The sequence below is a fragment of the Nycticebus coucang genome, chromosome 10 (assembly GCF_027406575.1).
Source record: "Nycticebus coucang isolate mNycCou1 chromosome 10, mNycCou1.pri, whole genome shotgun sequence".
Classification (NCBI taxonomy): Eukaryota; Metazoa; Chordata; class Mammalia; order Primates; family Lorisidae; genus Nycticebus; species Nycticebus coucang.
In genome coordinates, this window is record NC_069789.1 from 124,753,803 (window position 1) to 124,778,543 (window position 24,741).

Consider the following 24,741-nt stretch of genomic DNA (forward strand, 5'->3'; position numbering starts at 1 on the left):
CCTAAAATATGCATTTTCCCTGGAGATATCGCTGAGGCCCCAGGCTCTGAATGCCATCCTACACTAGTGATTGGCAAACCTACATCCCCAGCTCTGACTTTTCCTGAGAATTGAGACTCCTGCAGCTACAGCCCTACATGGAAAACATATGATACTTTAAAAAATGTCCATCTCTTTGTGGACATCTACCCCCAGAATGAAAATGGCCAAGACTGACCTTTTAATTTTGAAACCTCTTCTCTGCTGGCTCGGCACCTATAGCTCAGTGGCTAGGGCTCCAGCCACATACACCGGGTTCGAACCCAGCCCAGGCCTGCCAAACAACAATGACAACTACAACCAAAAAAAAAAATAGCCGGGTGTTGTGGTGAGCACCTGTAGTCCCAGCTACTTGGGAGGCTGAGGCAAGAGAATCACTTAAGCCCAAGAGTTTGAGGTTGCTGTGAGCTGTGACGCCATAGCACTCTACCAAGGGCGACATAGTGAAACTGTGTCTCAAAAAAAAAACCTCTCCTCCAACGGTCTTACCCATCTCAGGATTAGCATCCCCACCCACCCAGCTAAAATCTTTGAGTCATCCTTGATTCTTCTCTTTTGTCACCACCCACACCTGACCCAGCAGTAAGTCTATCAGCTCTGCTTTCAAGACAGATCCGGGCCCACCCACCTCTGCCCCCTCATGACCCCAACCATAGACTTGTCCTCTACTTTCTCCCACCTGGACCATCATGGCAGCCTCCTCCCTGGCCTCTCTGCTCCCTGTTGTTCCCACACACAGCAGGAGGAATCCTGTAAACACCTGCTTCAGGTAACATCCCTCGCCCATGCAAAATCCTCCTTTCCTCCCACCTCATTTGGGTTCAAAGTCAAAGTCCTCCCTGTGGCCAACCAGGCCCTGTACATCTGCCCCAGTTACTGTTCAGACTTCCTTTCCACATTCTTAACCATTCTCTCTAGCCACGCTGGTCTCCATTCCATCCCTCCCGTTCCCATCATTCAGCCTTTCCACTTGCTTTGCCTTCGCACCAGCCTTTGCCTGGGACCCGGCAATGCTCCATTCACAGGGTACCTTTCAACTCTCAGCCTCAATGTCCCTTCCTCCCAAAGGCCTTCCTCTACCAGCCCAGTTATGGGGCTTTCTCCTCCCTGCTCACTCACACACACCACCTGTTCATTTCCTTCAGGCCACAGATTGTGCAATTATTTTGGTTATTAACTTATTTTCACCCCCCACTCCCCACCCCACTGGCCTGTCAGCTCTGAGGGTGGGGTCTCTGTTTTGTTCACTGGGCACCTTCAGGGGCAGTGCCTGACACACAGTAGGTACTTATCCATATTTGTCCAAGAATGAGGCATCTTGAAAACCGAGGAGAGTTTGAACATTGTTATATCTTTGGAAAATTAAGAGGTCCTTTAAAAAAAAGCTGAACATGTCATTTGAAGCATAAGAAACTGGGCCAGCACCAGGCATGGTGGCTTACACCTGTCATTCTGACACTCTGGGAGACCAAGGCAGATGGACAGCCTGATCTCAGGAATTCAAGACCAGCCTGAGCAAGAGCAAGATCTTGTTTCTACTAAAAAATAGAAAAAAACTAGTTGGGCCTTTTGGCGAGTACCTGTAATCCCAACTACTCAGGAGAGTGAGGCAGGAGGATTACTTGAGCCCAGGAGTTTGAGGTTTCTGTGGGCTATGATGCCACAGCATTCTACCCAGGGTGACGGAATAAGATTCTGTCTCAAAAAAAAAAAAGAAAGGAGGGAAGGAAGAAGAAAAGAAAGAAAGAGAAAGAAAGAAAGAAAGAAAGAGAAACTGGGCCAGAAACAGTGGCTCACACCTGTAATTCTAGCACGCGGGGAGGCCAAGGTAGGATGATCCCTCAAATTTAGGACTTCAAGACAGGCTAAACAAGAGCAAGGCCCCATTTCTACTAAAAATAGAAAAATTAGCCAGTCACGGTAGTGGGCACCTCTTGTCCCAGCTACTCAGGAGGCTGGGGCAGGAGGATCACTTGAGCCCAGGGGTTTGAAGTTGTTGTGAGCTATGACACCACAGCACTCTGGCCTGGGCCAACAGAGTAAGATCCTGTCATAAATAAATAAATGAAGTACAAGAAACTGAAAAGCATGCCATAAAATACAAAGATTTGTTTGGAAACCATATGTTGCTTTGTAAATGTTCAAACATTTAGAAGTAGGATATCACCATTTCGCAATCTCTAATGAACTCATGTGTCTGGGCCTTGAACAGCAACAGTTACTGACATCACAAAAAGAGAGACGACCACATAGGATGAGCCCACTTGATGGATTTTCAGAGTACCACATAGGAAAATTCTGGCCAAAAAACTCCATACACTCAAAACCTGAGACTGATGGAACTTCTAGGCCGGAGTTCCACTTAACCAGGAAGCACCGGGGACAGAAGAATACAGAAACGACACAACACAGATGCACCGGCCAGATTTAGGCTGTGGGAAACTCTCCAGCTAGAATAACACTATCCAATGATAGTCTCAGAGGAGAAAAAATAGATGAGGTCTAATAAGAATTTTTCATATTGATTACATATTGAAAATTTTCTTTTTTTTAGAGATAGAGTCTCACTTCTTTTATTTTTTTCTTTTCTTTTTTTTTTTTGAGACAGAGCCTCAAGCTGTCACGCTGGGTAGAGTGCCATGGCATCACAGCTCACAGCAACCTCCAACTCCTGGGCTTAAGTGATTCTCTTGCCTCAGCCTCCCAAGTAGCTGGGACTACAGGTGTCCGCCACAACGCCCAGCTATTTTTTGGTTCTAGTTGTCATTGTTGTTTGGCAGACTCAGGCTGGATTTGAACCTGCCAGCTCTGGTGTATGTGGTTGGTGGCTTAGCTGCTTGAGCTACAGGTGCCAAGCCGACAGAGTCTCACTTCATCACCCTCAGTAGAGTGCCGTGGCGTCACAGCTCACAGCAACCTCCAACTCCTGGGCTTAGGCGATTCTCTTGCCTCAGCCTCCTGAGTAGCTGGGACTACAGGTATACTCTAGAACGCCCGGCTATTATTTTGTTGCAGTTTGGCCAGGGTGGGGTTTGAACCTGCCACCCTCAGTATATGGGGCTGCTACCCTACCCACTGAGCCACAGGTGCAATAATATTTTGATATACAAGTTCATGTAGACGTTTCCTCTTTTTAAAGAAACATGGCTACTAGAAATTGTATTTTTCTTCTTCTTCTTCTTCTTATTATTTGTGCTAGAAATTTTTAGTTTATATATCCTGCTTATATTGTACTGCTGATGGGTAGTGGAGCCTTGAAGGACCGACAGCCTGGGTCTTCAGTAGATAGATTGCAAGGAAAAAAAAAGTGATGATGGAAGGAAAGTGATAGATTAAAGGAGATTTACAGAAATAGGAACTAATTGCAAAGTGTGGGCCTTGTTTTAATATTGAGTCAAAGAAACTGCAGAATAATCTAATATGATAGTTATGAGATGTAGAAATTTGACTACGGACTATGTGATGATTTAAAGAATTGTGGGTACTTTTAGTTTTACTTTTGTTTTTGATTGGGAGTAATAATGACATTGTGGTTTTTCTTTTTTCTTTCTTTCTTTCTCTTCTTTTCTTTCTTCTTCTTTTTTTTTTTTTTTTTTTTTTAGATAGGGTCTTGGTCTTTTACACAGGCTGGAAAACAGTGGTCTTATCACAGCTCACAGCAACTTCAAACTTCTGGGCTCCAGCAATCCTCCTGACCCTCCAGTAGCTGCAACTACACATGCCTCCCATCATGCCCAGTTAATTTTCCTTTCCTTTCCTTCCCTTCCCTTCCCTTTCCATGTTCCTTCCTTTTCTTTTCTTTTTATTTGTAGACAGAGTCTCACTCTGTTGCCTAGGCTGGAGTGGTGGCGTCGGCCTAGCTCATAGCAATCTCAGACTGTGTTCAAGCCATCTTCCTGCCTCAGCCCCCCAACTAGCTGGAACTACAGGTGCCCACCACGATGCCTGGCTAATTTTTTTTACTTTTGTAGAGACTGGGCTCTTGCTCAGGCTGGTCTCCAATTCCTGAGCTCAGACTATCTACCTGCCTCAGCCTCCCAGAGTGGTAGGATTACAGGCGTGAGTCACTGTGCTTGACTGACACTGGGGTTTTTCAAATAAAAGGAAAGCCTTTTAAGACCACACATATTTTATGATACCTCTTACATGAAGTGTCCAGAATAAGCAAATATATAGAGACAAAAAATAGATCCATGGTTCTCAGGGGCTTAGGTGGGGGAAATGGGAAGAAACTGCTCAAGGGTATGGGGTTTCTTTCTTGGGGTGATTAAAATGTTCTTAAATTGAATTGTAGTGATGGTTGCACAATTCTGTGAATACATTAAAAACAACTAAATTGTACATTTTAAATGGGTAAATTTTATGGTATGTTAATATCTCAATAATGATGCTTTAAAAAGAAAGCCCATTGAATTAAGAGATACATACAAAAATATTTGCAAATAAAGAAAACTCAGGAGAATTTAGTGAACAGGAATAAATTAGTAGCCTAAAACGTGGTTTCAGTCACCACAAAGGGCTTTCCTAATTGTAGCAAATGTTTTGTAATCTGCAAAGTACTTCACTAATGGAGCTGTGCTTTAAAACTGTCAAGAAATCTGTCAACTCATCAATAACTTGGGAAACCATAAAGCAATACTTGGTTGTTTGAGACAGAATTTCACTCTGTTACCCTGGATAGGGTGACATTGGCATCATCATAGCCATAGCTCACTGCAACCACAAACTCTTGGGCTCAAGTGATCTTCTTGCCTCAGCCTGCTGAGTAGGTGGGACTACAGGTACATGCTACCATGCCTGGCTAATTTTTTTTGTTTGTTTGTTTGTTTGTTTTTTTTGTAGAGACAAGAGTTTCACTTTATGGCCCTCGGTAGAGTGCCGTGGCCTCACACAGCTCACAGCAACCTCCAACTCCTGGGCTTAAGCGATTCTCTTGCCTCAGCCTCCCGAGTAATTTTTTCTATTTTTGGTAGAGATGAGAGTGTCACTCTTGTTCAGGCTGGTCTCAAACTCCTGCCTTTGAGCTATTCTCTGGCCTCAGCCTTCTAGAGTGCTAGAATTACAGGCATGAGCCACCAGGCTATATTTTTAATGCAGATTTACATATAGGAATGGAAATGCAGAAAAACACCAAATGAATAACAGTGGCAGCCTTTGGAGAGGATGAGAACAGGATGGCAAATGGGGATGAAACTGTACCCATAAGTTCTGAATTTTTGAGATGAGGAATATATTCCTGTTTAGTGAAAAATTAATAAAATAGTCAAGGTGATTTTCAACATAAAAATAAAGTATTCAGGGGTGGCACCTGTGGCTCAAAGTGGTAGGGCGCTGGTCCTATATGTTGGAGGTGGCAGGTTCAAACCCAGCCCCGGCCAAAACCCACACACCAAAAAAATAATAAATAAATAAAAAAGTATTCGGGCTCAGCGCCTGTAGCTCAAGCAGGTGCCAGCCACATGTACCAGAGCTGGCTGGCTCGAATCCAGCCCGGGCCTGCCAAACAACAATGACAATTACAACCAAAAAAAATAGCTGGGTGTTGTGGTGGGCGCCTGTAGTCCCAGCTACTTGGGAGGCTGAGGCAAGAGACTTGCTTAAGCCCAAGAGTTGGAGGTTGCTGTGAGCTGTGATGGCACAGCACTCTACCCAGGGTGACAGCTTGAGGCTCTGTCTCAAAAAAATAAAAAACATAAAAAATAAATAAAGTATTTTGGGCAAGGTGTGGTGGGAGGCTCTGGGAGGCTGAGGTAGGTAGATCACTTGGGCTCAAGAGTTTGAAACCAGGTGATGCCTATGGCTTAGTGGGTAGGGCACCAGCCCCATACACTGAGGGTGGTGGGTTCAAACCTGGCCCCGACCAAATTGCAACAAAAAAACAGCCAGGCGTTGTGGCGGGCACCTGTAGTCTCAGGAGGCTGAGGCAAGAGAATCGCCTAAGCCCAGGAATTGGAGGTTGCTATGAGCTGTGTGACGACACAGCACTCTACAAGGGCAATAAAGTGAGACTCTGTCTCTACAAAAAATAAAAAATAAATAATTAAATAGTTTGAAACCACCCTAAGCAAGAGCAAGACCTGTCTCTACTAAAAATAGAAAAACTAGCCAAGTGGTTTTATTTTTTGGTTTGTTTGTTTGTTTATTTGTTTTAGACAGATTCTCACTTTGACACCCTGGGTAGAATGCCATGGTGTGTGTTTTTTTGTTTTTGAGACAGAGCCTCAAGCTGTCGCCCTGGGTAGAGTGCAGTGGCATTACAGCTTACAGCAACTTCAAACTCCTGGACTCAAGCAATTCTCCTGCCTCAGCCTCCCAAGCAGCTGGGACCACAGGCGCCCACCACAATGCCCAGTTATTTTTTGGTTGCAGCTGTCATTGTTTGGCGGGCCCTGGCTGGATTCGAACCCACCAGCTCAGGTGTATGTGGCTGGTGCCTTAGCCGCTTGAGCCACAGGCGCTGAGCCAGAATGCCTTGGTGTTATAACTCACAACAACCTCAAACTCTTGGGCTCAAGAGATTCTCTTGCCTCAGCCTCCTGAGTAGCTGGGACTAGAGGCGCCCAACACAATGTCTGGCTAATTTTACAGACAGGCTTTCACTTTTGCTCAGGCTGGTCTTGAACTCCTGAGCTCCAGCAATCTACCAACCTCAGCCTCCCAGAGTGCTAGGATTACAGGTGTAAGCAACCGGTCCTTGCCAAGTGTTTTGGCAGGTGCCTGTGGTCCCAGCTACTCAGGGGGCTGAGATAAGTGATTGCTCAAGCCCAAGAGTTTGCGGTTGCTGTGAGCTATGGTGACACTACAGCACTCTACCCAGGGCAACAGAGTCAGACTGTGTCTCAAACTTAGGGCAGCGCCTGTGGCTCAGTGAGTAGGGCGCCGGCCCCATATACTGAGGGTGGCAGGTTTGAACCCAGCCCCAAACTGCACAAAAAAATAGCTGGGTGTTGTGGTGGGCACCTGTAGTCCCAGTTACTCAGGAGGCTGAGGCAAGAGAATCGCCTAAACCTAAGAGCTGGAAGTTGCTGTGAGCTGTGACACCACAGCACTCTACCAAGGGCGACAAAGTGAAACTCTGTCTCTAAAATAAACAAAATAAAAATAAAAAATAAACAAACAAACAATAAGCTATCCTGGATGGCCAAAATAGCATCATAAAAAAGTCAAAAGATAGATGATGAACTAGGAAAAATAGTTGTAATTCTCATCACTAACAAAGTTCTAATCAGCCTCATATGTAAATTGTTCTCAGAAGTCAAGAAAAAAAATACCAATGTCCCAATAGAAATAAGCCCACGATAGAGTCAGTTCACAAAAAAGATGTTTAACTGCCCTCATGATAGGAGAATTGAGAATTAAAATTGCACTGTAGGTAGGGCACAGTGGCTCACACCTGTAAGCCTAGCATTTTGGAAGATGGGGACAGGAAGATGGCTTGAGCCCAGGAATTTGAGACCAGCCTGAGCAAAAGCAAGAACTTGTCTCTACAAAAAAAAAAAAAAGGAAAGAAAAGAAAAATTAGCTGGGTGTCATAGCTACTTAGGAGGCTGAGGCAGGAGGATCACTTGAGCCCAGGAGATTGAGGTTGCAGTGAGCTACAATGATGCCACAACACTCTAGCCCAGAAGACCCTGTCTTGGGAAGGAAAACCTGCACTGCAATACCATTTTTCACCTATCAGATTGGCAAAAATCCAAAGACTTGACAATGCAGTCTAGTGACAAGGCTGTGGGGAAACAGGCACACTCACATGACATTAATGAGAGGGCAAAGTGGAGAGCCTCATCTGCCCAAATGTCAAACGAGCTGACCCTTTCACCCCCCATCCCACTTCTGGATGTTTATCCTCTGATGGAAACCACACACACAGCATGTTGTATGTATAGGGCAGTTTTTATAGTCGGCATTGCTGGTGGCCCATATACTGTCTTCTTCAGCACACTTTCTTCCATCTGCTAAAGCTCTGCAGTAATAGATATATAAACAGAAAGTGTCTGTGCTAGAAATGGCACCTTTGTGCAGTGTGGAACTTGCATAACTAGCCATGGCAGCCCTGACTGCAGCTTGGGTTGTAACAGAACAACACTGGGAGCAAATCAAATGTCCACTAAGAGGAAACAGGAAAATAACCTACAATATACACACACAATGGAATACTGGGCACCTGTAAGAAAGAAAGAGGAAGTTCCCTGTATCTCCAGAACATGTTGTTAGATAATAGAGCGCAGTGACGTAGTACCCTGACTAGTGCATATAAAAAGAAGAAGCGAGGCGTGGTGGCTCACGCCTATAATCCTAGCACTCTGGGAGGTCGAGGCAGGTGGATAGCCTGAGCTCAGGAGTTGAAGACCAGCCTGAGCGAGAGAGACCCTATCTCTAAAAATAGCCGGGCCTAGGCGCAGCGCCTGTGGCTCAAGCAGCTAAGGCACCAGCCATATACACCTGAGCTGGCAGGTTTGAATCCAGCCCGGGCCCGCCAAACAACAATGATGGCTGCAACCAAAAAATAGCCGGGCGTTGGGGCGGGCGCCTGTAGTCCCAGCTACTTGGGAGGCGGAGGCAGGAGAATCGCTCGAGCCCAGAAGTTTGAGGTTGCTGTGAGTTATGATGGATGCCACGGCACTCTACCCAGGGTAAACTTGAGGCCTGTTTCAAAAAAAAAAAAAATAGCCAGACCTTGTGGTGGGTGCCTGTAAGTCCCAGCTACTGGCGAGGCTGAGGCAAGTGGATTGCTTAAGCCCAGGAGTTTGAGGTTGCTGTGAGCTGTGATGGCATGGTACTCTACCCAGGGTGACAAAGTAAGACTCTGTCTAAAACAAAAGAAGAAGAAGAAAAAGGAGGAGGAGGAAGAGGAGGAGAAGGAAGAAGGTGAGGAGGAGGAGAAATAATTCAGACTATGTGTTCATGGGTCAGCACCTGTAGCTCAAGTGGCTAAGGCGCTAGCCACACACACCAGAGCTGGCCAGTTCAAATCCAGCCTGGGCCTGCCAAACAATGACAACTACAACCAAAAAATAGCCGGGCGTTGTGTTGGGCACCTGTAGTCCCAGCTACTTGGGAGGCTGAGGCAAGAGAATTGCTTAAGCCCAGGAGTTGGAGGTTGCTGTGACCTGTGATGCCACAGCACTCTATGTAGGGAGACAGCTTGAGGCTCTGTCTCAAAAAAAAAAAAAAGACTATCTGTTCATATTTGCATTAAAATATGATGGAAAAATATGAAAGAAACTAATTAGAGGATGCCAGTGGTGGAGGCAAGGAAAGGGTAGATAGGAAGGGGTGGGAGGGAGACTTTTCACTTCATAGCTTGTTATATTTTGGATTTTAAAATCACATGAATGACCAGGTGCAGTGGAAAAATAGAAAAAAAAAATGGCTGATTGTTGTTGTGGGTACCTGTACTTAACTATTTGGAAGACTGAAGTGGGAGGATCGCTTGAACCTAGGAATTCAAGACCAGCTGAAGCAAACGGAAGACCTATCTCTACAAAAGAAAAAAAAAAAAGGAAAAATTAGCCAGGTGTGGTGGTGCACTCCTGTAGTCCCAGCTACTCGGGAGGGCAAAGTAAGAGAATCGCTTGAACCCAGGAGTTTGAGGTTGCTGTGAGCTAGGCTGACACCACAGCTACAGAATGAAAGTCTCAGAAAAAAAAAAAAATCACATGAATGGGTTATGTATTGAAAACATAAAACTAATGCAAGTTTTTAAGTTCCAGATTGTAACTCTGTGCAACTATGGTGTTGTAAAATGTCATGTACATCACATCAAACCTTGAGATAGATCAGTGACACCCTAGCCAGGAGAGATCCTTGCTCACTTCAGTTATGAATGATGTGTACTTTCACCCCGGCATAGTGTTCTCAGCCTCTCTTGCAGCCCTTGGAGACTCTGTCCCTACACCTGCCAATCTCAGGGCAGTGACTCCCAAGCAGGCCTCGGCACTCAGGAGGTGTTCACTACTTGTTAGACTAGAGTAACAGATAAATCTGGAGGCAGTGTACTCTGGGGCCAGACTGCCTGCATTCCAATCCCAGCTTTGTCAATTATTATTTGGATGACCTTGAGAGGGGTCAGTTTTACCTCCCTGTGCCTCTGTTTCCATATCTATACAATGGGAATTAAAACAGTTCTTACCCCAGAGGGCTGCTGTAAGGATTAAATGAGTTCATTCATTTATACACAGGACCTGGCACAGACTGAGACTATGCTTTCTTCATGAAGATGGAGGGCTCAGGTGCAGTGACATTTAAGGCTAGGAGGGGAAGCAGGGAGGAGCGATGTTGCAAGACTGTGAGGCTCAGGAAAGCAGGCAATGCCCCTTGGGGGTGGAAGAGGGGGAAGAAACGGTCAGCTGTGGCAAATTATGCCAAGATGACAAGTCAGAGCCAAAGGGGTTACTGATGATCTTGGTTGGAGTTGCGTTTCAGGAGAGTCACAGGGACAGAAGCCCTGAGTCAGGGAAGGCGAGGGAGGTGAGAGAGGAGTGATTGAGCGAGCGCAGATGGCTCTGAAGAGGCGTGGCTGAGAAGCAGGGAGAGACGCAGGAGGCTCTGAGGATGACCGGAAGGTACAGGACAGCTCACTTTTCACTCAGGGGACCCTGAGCTTTCTTAAAGCTGATGGCCCATGATGACTACAACCCATGGAATAAATAAGAAAGCACAAGTCCACGCGATAGAAATAAATGAATGAAGGAGTAAAGAAATGGGGCCGAAGGAAAAACTCTTCCTCACAGTAAAAGAGTGTCCAGTAAAGGGAAAGGATATGGTGAGACTAGAAAACCACAATTTGTCAACTACCTTAGTAATCCCTGTTTCAGGTGAGACTCATTGGTGGATGCTACTCCTAGAGAGTGAGCAGACATTTACAGTCTCTAAGTATGTCCCCACAAGATTCATATCGACAAGATTCATACCAGGAGAGCCTGGTAAATACCACCTTAACCAATCATTCATGTCAGGCCAGGCTCAGTGGCTCACACTAATCCCAGCACTCTACGAGGCCAAAGTGGGTGATCCATTGAGCTCAGGAGTTTGAGACCAGCCTGAGCAAGAGTGAGACCCCATCTCTACTAAAAATAGAAAAATGAGCTGGGCATAGTGGCACATGCCTGTAGTGCCAGCTACTTGGGAGGCTGAGGCAAGAGGATCACTCAAGTCTAATTGAGGTTGCTATGAGCTATGATGCCATAGCACTCTGCCCAGGGTGACAGAGTGAGACTCTGTCTTAAAAAAAAAAAAGACTGTGAGGCTTTTTTTTATCCATGTCATCCATATTAGCATCAGGAGTAGGAAGAACCAACATGGTGTGCTTCCTGATCTGCGCACCTAGCACGCATCATTGCTGTATTCCAGCCAAAGATGTGTGACCCAAATCTAATCATGAGGAAAAGTCAGACAAACCTGCACTGGGGGCAGTCTGCAAAACATCTGGCCTCTATTCTTCAAAAATATCCAGATGACAAAAGATAAGGAAAGACCTAGGAATAATTCTAGACTGAAGGGGGGAAAGAGACAAGATCCCTAAACGCAATCCCTGGTCCTAGTTGGACCCATGACAAAGAAAAAAATTTCTTCAACAAATGAAAATTTAATAAGCCACATTGCAAAATAGCCGGGCGTTGTGGCGGGCGCCTATAGTCCCAGCTACTCGGGAGGCTGAGGCAAGAGAATCGCTTAAGCCCAGGAGTTGGAGGTTGCTGTGAGCTGTGTGAGGCCACGGCACTCTACCGAGGGCCATAAAGTGAGACTCTGTCTCCACAAAAAAAAAAAAAAAAGCCACATTGCCTAGCTATTTTTTTGTTGTAATTGTCATTGTTGTTTAGCTGGCCCGGGCCAGGTTTGAACCCACCAGACTCTGTGCATGTGGCTAGCACCATAACTGTGCTATAGGTGCTGAGCTATTTTATCTCCATTTTACAGAGAAGGAGATGGGGACTCACAAAGACATCTCTTGCCCAAGGCAGACAGGCCGCGAGGAAGGGCATGGCTGTCGATTGGCAGCTCCTCTCACACACAATGTTCTGGGCTTATCCACTGTCCAGCACCCACCTTCTGGAAGTCCTTCTTGGAGATGAGCCCACGGGGATCAGTGACGTAGTCCTGGAATGCCTCAGAGCCCACGATGTCCTTGAGTTTCAGGAACATGTCAAAGAACTTGAGGATCATCTCCACATTGGATGAGGATTCCACGAGCATGTCCACCATCTGCCGGGCAATCATGCCGTTCACCACATTCCCTGTGGGCAGTCCCAGGTCAGTGTGGCCAGCAGACCCTCCTCTCTGGAGCCCCCCTGGGCTTTCCTCTCTTGCCAGCTTAGAAGTCACAATGCTGGTGGAAGCTTCCTTGGCCAGCCTAAGCCTCCCCTCAAAGGGTCACTTCCTGATTTGTGTCACCATCCTGTGTGAACCTGGCTGACCCTTCCTTTATCCATCTCCCCTACTAGCTGGGGGAACCACCAATAAAGACAACAGTGACATAGGCTGACAGTAGATAACCAGATGCCATGCCAAGTTGGTATGATCTCAAGACAACCTTGTAAGGGAAGTGTGTTACTATCAGTTTTTTACAGAGACTCGGGCAAGGTCATACACTCAAGGTTAAATAATCAGTAAGGAAAGGGGAGGATTTGAACCCAGAGCCACATGATCTCAGTTTATATGCCTAAAACTACAGGTGCATGCCACCATGCCCACCACAAGGCCCAGCTAGTTTTCTATTCTTAGTAAAGATGGGGTTTCGCTCTTGCTCAGGCTAGTCTCAAACTCCTGAACTCAGGCAATCTTCCTGCCTCAGCCTCCCAGAGTGCTAGGATTACAGGCATGAGCCACCTCACCTGGCCTAAAGTTCTGATTTTTAAAAGCCAATGATTAGTTATCCAAAAAAAAAAAAAAAAGAAAGAAAGAAAGAAAGAAACATTGTCGGAGTATTATCCATTGTAACATTGTAATAGAAAAATACTTAACAGGAACACTGGACAGCCCAGTGGTAGGGGTTTGGTTAAAGGAATCACTGTACTCCCACACACTTACTAAGATTTCCCTGGGGAGTCAATACATTAATTATGTACAGTCAGGACCTGGCACAAAGTAAATGTTTGCTGAGCTTGTTATTACAACTTCTTCAACCCATTGACCCTGACATGATTTCAGATGGGGCTGAGGGTTAGGGTCTCCTGGGTCCCAGAGGACCATTCTCTGGCTGGTCTGAACTTTCGCACTGTTCCCCATCCAGAGCCTCTGGGTGTTTACCTTCTAGTAGTGACAGCAGCATCACCACCATGTCCTTCTGTAGATCCAGCAGCTCCTTCAACAGCTCAATCTGGCTTGAGTCCTAGAGATCCCACATCCCACCGTGTGAGGACTGGACTCTGTAGAGACACTTCCCCCACCTCCAGCTGCTTCTGTCCCTCCTCACCTACCCAATAGGACCTAAGACCTCCTTTTTTTCCCTTCTTACCTCCGAGGGGACCTGAGTCCAGACATGTTCCTCGGAAGCAGGGGAGGGGGCAAAGAGACAAGACTGTGGGGATGGGGTTGGCACTTGGGGGAAGGGCCCAACAGGTGATGTGTAAGGGCAAGGGGCTGGCAGACAAAGAGGACTGGGAGGCTGGGAGGGCAGGCATTTGGGGCAGAGACAGATGGAGACACTGGGGACAGTGACCCAGATCTGGGAAGAGATAAGAGCCAGCACTGTGTCTGGCCTAGGGTAGATGCTTGACACATATATATTAAATATAATATATAATGGCAAAAGTGGGACTCTGGGTTTAGGGGGAAGGCTGGGGGAGACAGCTGTGTGCCTTCTTGGGGAGGCAATATAGGGGTCGGTTACCTCCCTGCCACAATACTTGTGTTGTACCCACAGAAACTATCAATACAAAGTTCTGCCTCATGGTCCCTATTTGTGTTATGTTGAGTCACATAAAATTGCCAGTATATGATTATTTTGACCTACAAATTGTTAACTTCATATAGTTCTACCAATAAAATGGAGAGAGCAGAGGCTCCCTCTACCTCAACGCTAGTTTGAAGAGTTGCTGATTTCAATCCTAACTTATTTACAAAGTTCCAAAACTCTGCATTCTGAGTCCAAGGTTCCAACATTCTACATCTCAAGATTCTAAGATGGGTGGATTCCTGTGGTTTATGTCTGCCCGTAATTCATTCCCCTTTTATCTTAACAATCTCTGGCCTTTAAACTAGGGTGCCACCAAACCTTCTCTCAGAATAAGTGGTGCTAAACCTACCTTCTGTTCTACGTGTAGGTATAAGACAGATCTGGCCAATCAGAGCTTTCTTTCCCAAGGTTATAGTGATTGGTTCAGGGATGGGCATGTGACCCCACAGTCCAATGAGAGAGCATCTCAGGTCTTTCCTTGGAGCTCCCAGACCAGAGAAGCTCTCTACCCGTGGAACTGTTAGTTGGGTGGATGGGAAACTTGCCGCACCGTTGTTTCCAGCCAGTGGGAAACCTGAGGCATTGTTTTTTCAGCCCACTGGGACAGCCTCTCGAGAATGAAGCCAAAGAGGAGAAAGACATTTCTGCTGACAATACTCTAAAATTATTATTTTTCTTTAAGCCACCACGTCGTATTGGAGTTTTAGCCTTTACAACCTAGACCTAGATGAGTTAACACTGCAGGATTTGGAAGTCTACACTTACGAACTCCTTTCAAAAAATCAGGCGATACCAGTCTGGGTTTCTGCCTGTGGCACCTTTGGGTAAATTAAAAAAAGGCTTCCCTTCCTTAACGCACTACCTGTTGGGAAATTATACAGCATCTTTTACTGCCATCTGCTGGAAAACTGCTGTAATAAACGCGTCAATGTATTTATGATATCTGGGATGTGAATCCCTCAGAGGTTGTGACCTTGCGAAGTGCACAACCTGCCCAAGAGTATTTGGCAGCTTTGAATATGTTTAACGGATGGAAGCAAAGAAAATGGATTAAGCATTTGTGACATACTGACAAGACTGCAAAGGGTTGGGGAAAAGAGGAACACAAGGATTCTAGAGATGGGTAATGGGGCTGGACAGGGACCTTACATCATGGATGGCTGGGATGGGTGTCATCTGCCGCAGGCAAGATAAAGAAGCAAAACACTTCCTCAGCCCCAGGCCCTAATCTAGAAGCCTGCCCCCATTCTACCCCAAGGGCTGTGCACATCTGAGATGACTTCATCAGACAGGAAAATGCAACCAATCATTGAGGAGCTTTGGCCAGAGGAGTGGGGCCAACATCACCACCAATGGAAACTCTCTGGCTGATGGAGGCAGAGGAGGAGACTGGCTCTTGCAGGCAGCCAATCCAGAAAGAAGATGGATTTGGCCATAGGCAGGGAACCATTCTGGAACATGCTGGGAGCACTTGGGTGACAAACTGACCAATGGGCCAAGACATGGAAATGGACCACTTGAGGGATGCCCAGAAGCAGATGGATGAACAACACAGGGGCTGAACCTGAGCGAGCTTCATCATCATGTGGGCAAACACGTGCAGGAATCCCACCACTGCATCCCAGAGGCGGCTGTGCGCCAGGCTCTGCTGGTTCCCGGTACAGGGGCCCTGGAGGACAGAGGGCTGCGTGAGCACCATGCCGGGCACTGAATGCGGAACTGCCCTGTCCCAGACAGTTGGCCCTACCTGAATGTACTCCGTGAGACTGTTGAACACCTGCTTAGCCACTGACATGGCTTTGGAGAAGTTCCTCTTACCCTGTTCTTCAATAACATCCTTGCCCGAGTAGTACCAGTAAAAGTCGCTGATGGATTCCTGGGGGGCAGTTAAGGTGAGAGAAGTTGGCCCTAAAGCCCCCATTCCAGAGCACACCTGAATGGTCTCATATCCTTACCTGCAGTCGCAGGAGGTAGTCCACTGTGCAAATGATGATGTTAATAGTGGTCGTGTTCCCTGTCTGTGTCCGTAGATAGTTTTGGAAATCTAGGGAGATGAAAAGTTATTCATTGAACATCTACCATGTGCTAAGGCAGATGAACAATTGGTAATTTATTCATTTATGAAATACATATTTATTGAGTGCTTATTGTATGCCAGAAGGCATATCATCATTAATTTACTTAATAACTATTATGTTTATATGATCATTTATTCATTTATCTTCAAATAGTATTATCGAGGGCCTACTACATCCTGGATTTGGTGTCGATCGGTCATTTATTCATTCAGTTTTTTTTCCCCCCAACAAATATTTTGTTTTGTTTTTCTTTTAGAGGCAGGGTCTGACTTTATCACCCAGGCTGGAGTGCAGTGGTATAATTATAGCTCACTGTAGCTTCGAACTCCTGAGCTCAAGCAATCCTTCCACTTCAGCCTTTCAAGTAGGTGGGACTACAGGTGTATGCCACCATACCAGCTATTTATTTTTTAATTTTTTTCTAGCAACGAGGTCTCATTGTGCTGTTCAGGCTGGTCTTAAACTCCAGGTCTCAAGTAATCCTTCTACATCGGCCTCCCAAAGTGCTGGAACTACAAGTGTGAGCCATCATATCCAGCCTTTTCCCAAAAATATTTATTGAGTACCTACCATATAGCTGGGGGAAATAGAGATTCAGGCCTCTATTTTTTTTCCAGAAAATTTCACTGAATGACTACTAAGTGCTGGGGAAGATGGAAGAATGGTCATTTATTCATTCATTTATTCAATGCATATTTATTGAGAACCTACTAAATAAATGCCATGGAAGATAAGGATTGGTCATTTATTTATTCAACTTTTTTTTATTCAGTGTATTTTTATTGACTGTATACTAACAGAAGATGAAGGTAGTCACTTATTCTTTGGTACAACAAATTTGTTGAGTGCTTACTATGTGCCAGGCACTGTTCTAGGCTTGGTAATTTCCCTTTCCTTTCCTTTCCTTTCTTTCGTTGAGACAGAGTCTAACTCTCACCATGGGTAGAATGCCGTCATCATAGCTCACAGAATCCTCAAACTCTTGGGCTGCAGTGATCCTCTTGCCTCAGCCTCCCAAGTAGCTGGGATTACAGGCATGTGTTACCATGTTACCATGCCTGGCTAGTTTTTTTTTTTTTTTGCCTATTTTTAGTAGAGATGGGGTTTTGCTCTTGCTCAGGCTGGTCTCGAACTCCTGAGCTCAGGCAATCTACCCGCCTGGGCGTCCCAGAGTGCTAGGATTACAGGCAAGAGCCACCGTGCCTGGCTGTGGAGTTTATATTCTTGTGTATTAATTTTTCAGTCTTTTCTGACTGCAATCTATGGTAGGAAATCCATTTCACATTGAGACCCAGTACCTGTATTCAATCTGAAGTTATATCCACATATACCTAAAACAGAAGTTTCACATATCCTTACAATGGGCCATGCATTCTGGTGTTTTCTGTCCTATACTATTCTAGTTAACTACAAAAGAATTCTTATCACAGGCCACTACATTTGTGGTTCTCAACCTCTCAATCTTGGCTGCACATTAGAATCACCAGAAAGGCTGGGCGGCGCCTGTGGCTCAAGGAGTAGGGTGCCGGTCCCATATGCCGGAGGTGGCGGGTTCAAAGCCAGCCCCAGCCAAAAGCCACAAAAAAAAAAAAAAAAAAAGAATCACCAGAAAGGGGCTGGTGCAGTGGCTCACACCTGTAATCCTAGCACTCTGGGATACTGGGGCAGAGTATCCCTTGAGCTCAGGAGTTCCAGACCAGCCTGAGCAAGAGTGAGACCCTGTCTCTACTAAAAATAGAAAAAGCTGGAGCAGTGCCTGTAGCTCAAGAGGCTAAGCAGCCACATACACTGGGCCTGGCAGGTTTGAACCCAGCCCGGGCCTGCCAAAAAACAATGACACCTACAACCAAAAAATAGCCAGGCATTGTAGTGACTGCCTGTAGTCCCAGCCACTTGGGAGGCTGAGGCAAGAGAATCACTTAAGCCCAAGAGTTGGAGGTTGCTGTGAGCTGTGATGCCATGGCACTGTACCCAGGGTGACAGCTTGAGACTCTGTTTCAAAAAAAAAAAAAAAATAGAAAAAGCTAGCTGGGGGTTGTGGTTGGCACCTATAATCCCAGCTACTTAGGAGGCTAAGGCAGGAGGATCACTTGAACTCAGGAGTTTGAGGTTGCTGTGAGGTAGGTAGGCTGTTGCTATGCCACTGTAGTCTGGGTAATAGAGAGAGACTCTCTCAAAAAAAAAAATAAATAAAAAATAAAAAGAAAGAAAGAAAGCAAGGAAAGAAGAAAAAAGAAAAAGAAAAACAATCACCAGGAGTTTTTTTTAAATCCGAAATTCTCAGGCCCTATCCCAGATCAATAAAATTAGAACTTGGTCTTCAGTATGTTTTCAAGCTCCCAGCCATGGCAATGTATTAATACAATTAGGATGAGGACCTCTATGTTAAACTATCATGAATCTCTCATAGGTTTGTTCCCACTAATTGAAAAACATTGTTGAATGGCAGAATACTGTTGAGGCTGAGTGATGGGTACTTGGGAGTCCATTAGCGTAATGATGAATGATGATAATGATGATGACAATGTTCTTGGGTAACAGGGGTGGTGGTGGAAGGAATACTGGGCAAAATGATCAGGGTTGTGATGGGAGAAGGCCAGGGGGCTGGAGAAGTCTACAGGGGCTGCCTGACCCAGCCTTGGTGGTGAAGGAGGGCTCCCTGGAAGAGGACACCTCTCAAAAGGCTGAGATCTGAAAGATGCACGGCAGTTGGCCACACAAATTCTCAGCTGCTTGACTTTGGGCAAGTTATCAAACTTCTCTGTGTGGCACAGACTGTAAGAATTAAGGCACAGCCCACATGGGGGTGTCCCAACAGACCCTACTTTTTTTTTTTTTTTTTGCAGTTTTTGGCCAGGGCCGGGTTTGAACCCGCCACCTCTGGTATATGGGGCCGGCACCCTACTCCTTTGAGCCACAGGCGCTGCCCCAGAATCTATATTTTAACAACACCTCCTTGTGATACTGAGTTTGAGAACTGCCTCTGTAGACCCATTTGCCAAGTGATCAACTCATCAAATCATCAATACAACAAAAATGGGCTTCAGTTAATTAAGTCCTCTTAATGTTTATAGCTGTGCCATGTTGCATGGGGTGGTTTTAACAGCCCTGGAAAGTTCCCTCTCCCCAAAGTTTTACTTGCCACCTGACTCCCCTATAGTTACTTCACAATTGCTGTATCAGGATGGCTCAACAAAAAGCCCATTTTCCTGGCTTCACAATATAGACAAAGAATATACTCCAATATTCGAGATTTTATAAGTCAATGTACACTATTTCCCATTGATAACTCCTTTCTAATTCCTTTATTTATTTGATTTAAATTGGGCTATATGGTTTTATTTTGTTTGTTTGTTTGTTTGAGACAGAGTCTCATTTTGTCACCCTTGGTAGGTGCAATGGCATTATAGCTCACAGCAACCTCAAACTCTTGGGTACAAGCAATCCTCTTGCCTCAGGCTCCCAAGTAGCTGGGACTACAGGTGCCTGCCACAGTGCCTGGCTATTTTTAGAGACAGTCTTGAACTCTTGAGCTCAAGCAACCCACCGGCCTTGGCTTCCCAGAGTGCTAGGATTACAGGCATGAGCCACCTCCCCCAGCTGGACTATATGTTTAAATGATTAATTTTCCTGTAAAGAATTCTGCCAACTGAGAACACTGTCATAGACATGTGCAAATATGGAAGAGACAAAACTTTTGTCTGCTTTAAATGGCACTGAATACTCAAGACATGCAAAGCTTCAGAGATTTGAAAAGTATTTCAAATATTTATTTGATTGGGGTGAGTAATCCATGAATTTAGGCAGAGGATTGGCTTGCAAATCTATGAATTAGGACTGGGAGAGAGAAATCACAACTATAAGATCATTCTCGGGCCGGGTGCAGTGGCTCACGGCTGTAATCCCAGTGCTCTGGGAGGCCGAGGTGAGTGGATTGCCTGAGCTCACAGGTTTGAGACCAGCCTGAGCAAGTGCGAGACCCCATCTCTAAAAAACAGACTGGTGCTGTGGCAGGCACCTGTAGTCCCAGTTACTTGGGAGGCTGAGGCAAGAGAATGGCTTGAGCCCAAGAATTTGAGGTTGCTGTGAGCTATGACGCTGTGGTACTCTACCGAGGGCGACAAAATTGATTCTGTCTCAAAAAAAGAACGTTTTCATTTTCAAAAAGTCTGATTCCACCTTAGTTAAAGAATGAAAATTTTAGTCACATGGCATCAAATAATAAACCTTGAGGAAAAACAAGTTGTGGACACAAGAGCTTTTGAAAATTCCAGAGGATGGATCATACTTTATTCTTTGTTGAAAATAAAAGAGTGAAGATTAAAAATACTTATAAATCAGTTGCCTTAAACAGCACTAGCCAAGTGAGGTGAAGGTTATGGAAGTTAGATTTCTAACTACTCTGATTCTTGTCACGAAAGTTAGTTTCCTGGTAGTCTGTGGTTTCATAATCATCATTAAGGGTTATAACCACAACCTTGAGACTGTACACGTTTGTTATAGGAAATGGCATTGGGTAGAATGTTTGTTGTACAGAATTTTGGCCCTTTAATTTTGCAAACTGTGCCACATGAGGCTGTGTTTTCTCATCAGGCATTTGTTTAATTTGCTGTGTCATCTTTAATCTTGTTAAATTGGCTGAACTGGAATAAAAGTTGTGAAAACTCTTGCTTAAGTTAAGAAAGAATCTGTAGGCCTTCCTCCTGGTAGAGTATTTTACTACATATGAGCAAAATAAGTGAGTGATTCTAATTGATTCGTGTAAAAACGCCAGGCATTATTTTCCTCTAAAGATCCAAAGTACGGAAATCCACCACATGTCCTGAACTTTGGCAGCTGCTACAAAATGTCTGTGGGAAAATGATGTGTGACAAATTGCCCATTTGGGCAAACTGATTCTGGGCCAAATGGGTTGTTGGCAGATTGCTTTTGGGAAACTGAACTGGCCAGAGGAGTTAAAAGGGGCTAGATTCCAGGAATTCCAGAGAGATTTCAGAAGGTGGATTTACTGACACTGGCTGAAAGTAAAGGATGAAGGACAAGAGTGGAAGACCAGACCTGGATGGCTGGCCAGGCCATCATTACATAAGGGAGAGGCAACCCTTCCAGACCCACCTCAGACCTGGCCTCCTCTAGCCCCCCTCCCCTTCCTCCTCACCATTATTGTGGCCCTCGCAGAGCAATTGCAGGAATCGGAACAGGTCTTGCGTGAATTCATCATCTGCCATGACCTTCTCTCCTGGGTGGAAGGGAGGGGACAAGGCCCTGGAGATGTCAGAGGTGCCGAGGCACAGCACGTGTATGCACACGGCCCATGCACACTGCACATGCATGCCCAAAGCATGGGCGTGCTGGGAGTAGCGGCCACCACTTCAAAGACACTATGAGAGTCACTGATATCCATGACACCAGGGGGCTCCAACCTTAGAATCCAGGACATCAACAGACAGAGACTCGAGGGCCTGAGTCATGAAGCTGGGACCTCAAGTGTTATTCTACAACATCAGTGTCTCTCTGATGTTGCCACTTGTGCGACATCAGGGAGTGTCTGCTAACCCCGCAGACATTTAGGCAGCTGATATCGCCCTCAGCCCCTCTCCAGGCTGCAGGGGGGTTAATGGATTATGGGGAGTGGGGTCAAATTCACACAAAGGCTCTGAGCAGGGGCTATCCAGAAGGGACAAGAGATAGGGGCTGAAAGCTGGCCAATTGGCCCAGAAGCCTTGAAAGCAGCCAATCCAAGAGAAGCAGAAGGGAGGCAGGTAAACATGAGCCAATCAGAATGGGCATCCAAAAGAAGCCAATCACGGTGGGTTGTAGGGAAGGAGGCTAGACAGTGAATGAGCCAACCAAAGCAGGCACAGAGGTGGCATGCGAGCCAACCAGACGGGATGCTAGAGGCAAGCAATCTGGTTGCTGGATGGGAACCACTGGCCAACTAATCTGGGGTGAGGTGCAGAGAGCAGAGGAGGTGGGAATAGGGGTCACCCACACCGAGACTGTAAATCTGGGTCTGGAAGTTCAAAAGTATCCAGCTGGAAAGAGATGGCATTGGGTAGAATGTTTGTTGTACTGAATTTTGGCCTTTTAATTTTGCAAACTGTGCCACATGAGGCTGAATTTTCTCGTCAGGCATTTGTTTAATTTGCTGTGTCATCTTCAATCTTGTTAAATTGGCTGAACTGGAATAAAAGTTGTGAAAACTCTTGCTTAAGTTAAGAAAGAATCTGTAGGCCTTCCTCCTGGTAGAGTATTTTACTACATATGAGCAAAATAAGTGAGTGATTGTAATTGATTCGTGTAAAAATGCCAGGCATTATTTTCCTCTAAAGGTCCAAAGTATGGAATCTCTGCTATCTTCTCTAGCTTCTATTTCACACATGGGGAGGCTTAGAGAAGGTTGTTCACAGTCCCACGTGTGTCAGTGGCTAATTGGGGACCCAAATCTTGGGCCTGGACTCCTGATCTCAAGACTTTCCACCGCTATGGTGCACCCAGGAAGGGTCCTTCCTTGCACAGCCCAGATCCTCAGCACCCAGGTGGAGGGCAGAGGGGGAGTTAGGAGGGGTCGGTGGCAGCAGAACAGCAGGGAGTGGGCTGGGGAATTACCGTTCTGGCGATTGATGACTGGGGCAGCCAACAGGATGGGAGGAAGAAGCAGGAGCAGAGAGAGAAAAAGAGACAGACAGAGAGAGACAGCAAACACACACAGTGAAGTATGCAGAGACCGAGACAGATGCGGAGAGAAACAACTCAGAAAAAGAATGAGAAGGAGACAGAAGGAAGTGGATTAGCAAGGGAGACAGTAGGAAATGAGGGCAGATAAAATGACAGAAGAGGGCAGGGAGAGAGACAGGAGGAGGTAGAGGTGGAAAGGCAGGAGGCGAGGATTAGGGTAGAAAGGTTAGACACATCACAACACAGCAAAGAGGAGACGTGATTAACCCGGATTAGGGACATTAATCAGAGAACAGCAATCAGGGTGTAAGACTTGGGGCGTGTGGAGGGCGGGGTCCATGTGGTGATGGGAAGAGAACACAGGATAGAATGACTTCCGGGAAAGGGGACCATGGTAGACCCATACCCCAGAGGATTTGGGAGGTGGTACTGGGGACCACAGCAAGGGGTGCTCTTGGGAACCCGATGTCTTGGAGGAGGGGAGCTCTAGGCAATGGCAGGGGAGGGGGGCTGTTGGGAGGGCAACCTCCCTTCCTTCTTGAAGGAAGAAGATATCCCAGGGAGAGGGAAGCCCAAGAAAGGGCCTCACCAGTTCCATCCTCGTTCACCATGCCCAGCCCCTCTGCCTTGTTCTGTCTCTCAAAGGCATTGAGATCCAGGACGCTGAGGGAAAAGAAGGGAAAGACGGAGATATAATGAAGACTCTGCCCTCCTCTCTTCCAGGGAGTGGCAGGCTGGAGAGCCCCCATCAATCATGTCTAAGCTGGGAACAAGAGGAAGCAGAAAGGAAGATGTGGCAGGGCCAGGATGAACCATGAGCTGAAATAATGAGAAAACTATCAATCAGCAAAAGCTGCAGAGGGGCAGGACAAGTCAACTGACAGCAGGAGGTGAACGAAGGTGGGCAGATTCCCTGCTGCTGAGTCTTGAATTCTCAACAACCTTCTGGTTCCACTGTCTGGAATCCACCTATAACTCGTGCTTAAGGTCAGAGACCTTTGCCTTCCTTATTGTTGTACATTAATTCTTATAATAAACTCCATGTTATTTGAGCTACTCTGAGTGGGTCTCTTTTCCTGGACCAAGAGAGCAGAACTAGAACCAGAAGTGTGTGGGGAGGGGCACAGCCACACCAAATAGGGGCTAACTAAAAGATGGATGGTAGAACCTACCTGCAGGTTTGCATTAGTGCCTGGATACTCTGGAAGAAGCCAACTTCCTTCTTGTCCTTCAGATAGTCCAGCATTTTCTGCAGAGGGGCCAGCAGGGGAGGAGGAACTGGGAGTCACACAGGAACCTCCCAGCCCTCTTTGCCCTCCTCCCAATCCCTTCATCTCTGTTACCTGCTGCACCTCAGCATTGCCTCCGTTGAGGATGGAGATGCCCAGCTTCAGGGTGGAGGACACCATGGCACCTGTCTCTCCTGGCAGTGGGGAAAGGGACAAAAGATGGTCCACCCAGTTTGGAGTCAGAGTATTCCACCAGAAAACAGCCACTCCGGAGGATGTGAGAAAAGGGAATGGGTGTGTGTACGGGGCTGATCATAACTGAAGGGCGAGTGAGAAACTGCCAGGCAAACGTGCAAGGGGAACTTGCAAAGGCTTAGAGGGGTGGCACATGGGTCCAAAGGGAATGGGTGGGCCGGGGAGAGTGAAGACAAGATGGGTGGGCTTAGAGGAGCTGAATGCACGTGCGAGGGGCACCTTTGCAGGCACTTATCATCTGCAGCACCATCTCGGCGGCCCCCCGGTTGTGCAGCCGTGCCTGCTGATAGAAGAGCCTCTGCTTCTCCATCTCTTTCTCCTGGGGCAGAGAGGCAGACCCGAGGGGGCGAGTGAGTGCAGGCTCACCAGCCCAGCCTTTCCCCTCACAGCTTTGGCCTTCCTTCACCCCTGTTCTCCTTACCGCAGCCCCATCCACGACTCATTCTTTCCACTGTGACCTTCCCCATTGCCTGGGGCTCACATGCTGGGTTTGTCTTCTGTACCTAGCACAGGGCTGGCATGGAGCCAGGTCACACAAATCAGGGCTGGGGGCCAGGTGCTGGGA

At 46.4% G+C, this 24,741-nt stretch overlaps 1 protein-coding gene across 2 annotated transcripts in view; it reads right to left on the bottom strand.

Moving 5' to 3' along the window:
• Window positions 1-24,741, bottom strand: part of RYR1 (ryanodine receptor 1) — a 124,152-nt gene that overhangs the window by 20,193 nt on the left and 79,218 nt on the right. For both annotated transcript variants that reach the window (XM_053605582.1, XM_053605581.1), the window contains 11 exons: window positions 24,396-24,495; window positions 24,036-24,115; window positions 23,865-23,941; window positions 23,282-23,355; window positions 22,624-22,641; window positions 21,173-21,253; window positions 15,892-15,980; window positions 15,684-15,812; window positions 15,501-15,605; window positions 13,288-13,369; window positions 12,088-12,275 (listed from right to left, as the gene is read on the bottom strand). In XM_053605582.1, coding sequence (XP_053461557.1) covers window positions 12,088-12,275; window positions 13,288-13,369; window positions 15,501-15,605; window positions 15,684-15,812; window positions 15,892-15,980; window positions 21,173-21,253; window positions 22,624-22,641; window positions 23,282-23,355; window positions 23,865-23,941; window positions 24,036-24,115; window positions 24,396-24,495 — 1,023 coding nt within the window. The remainder of the gene's footprint in view (window positions 1-12,087; window positions 12,276-13,287; window positions 13,370-15,500; window positions 15,606-15,683; window positions 15,813-15,891; window positions 15,981-21,172; window positions 21,254-22,623; window positions 22,642-23,281; window positions 23,356-23,864; window positions 23,942-24,035; window positions 24,116-24,395; window positions 24,496-24,741) is intronic.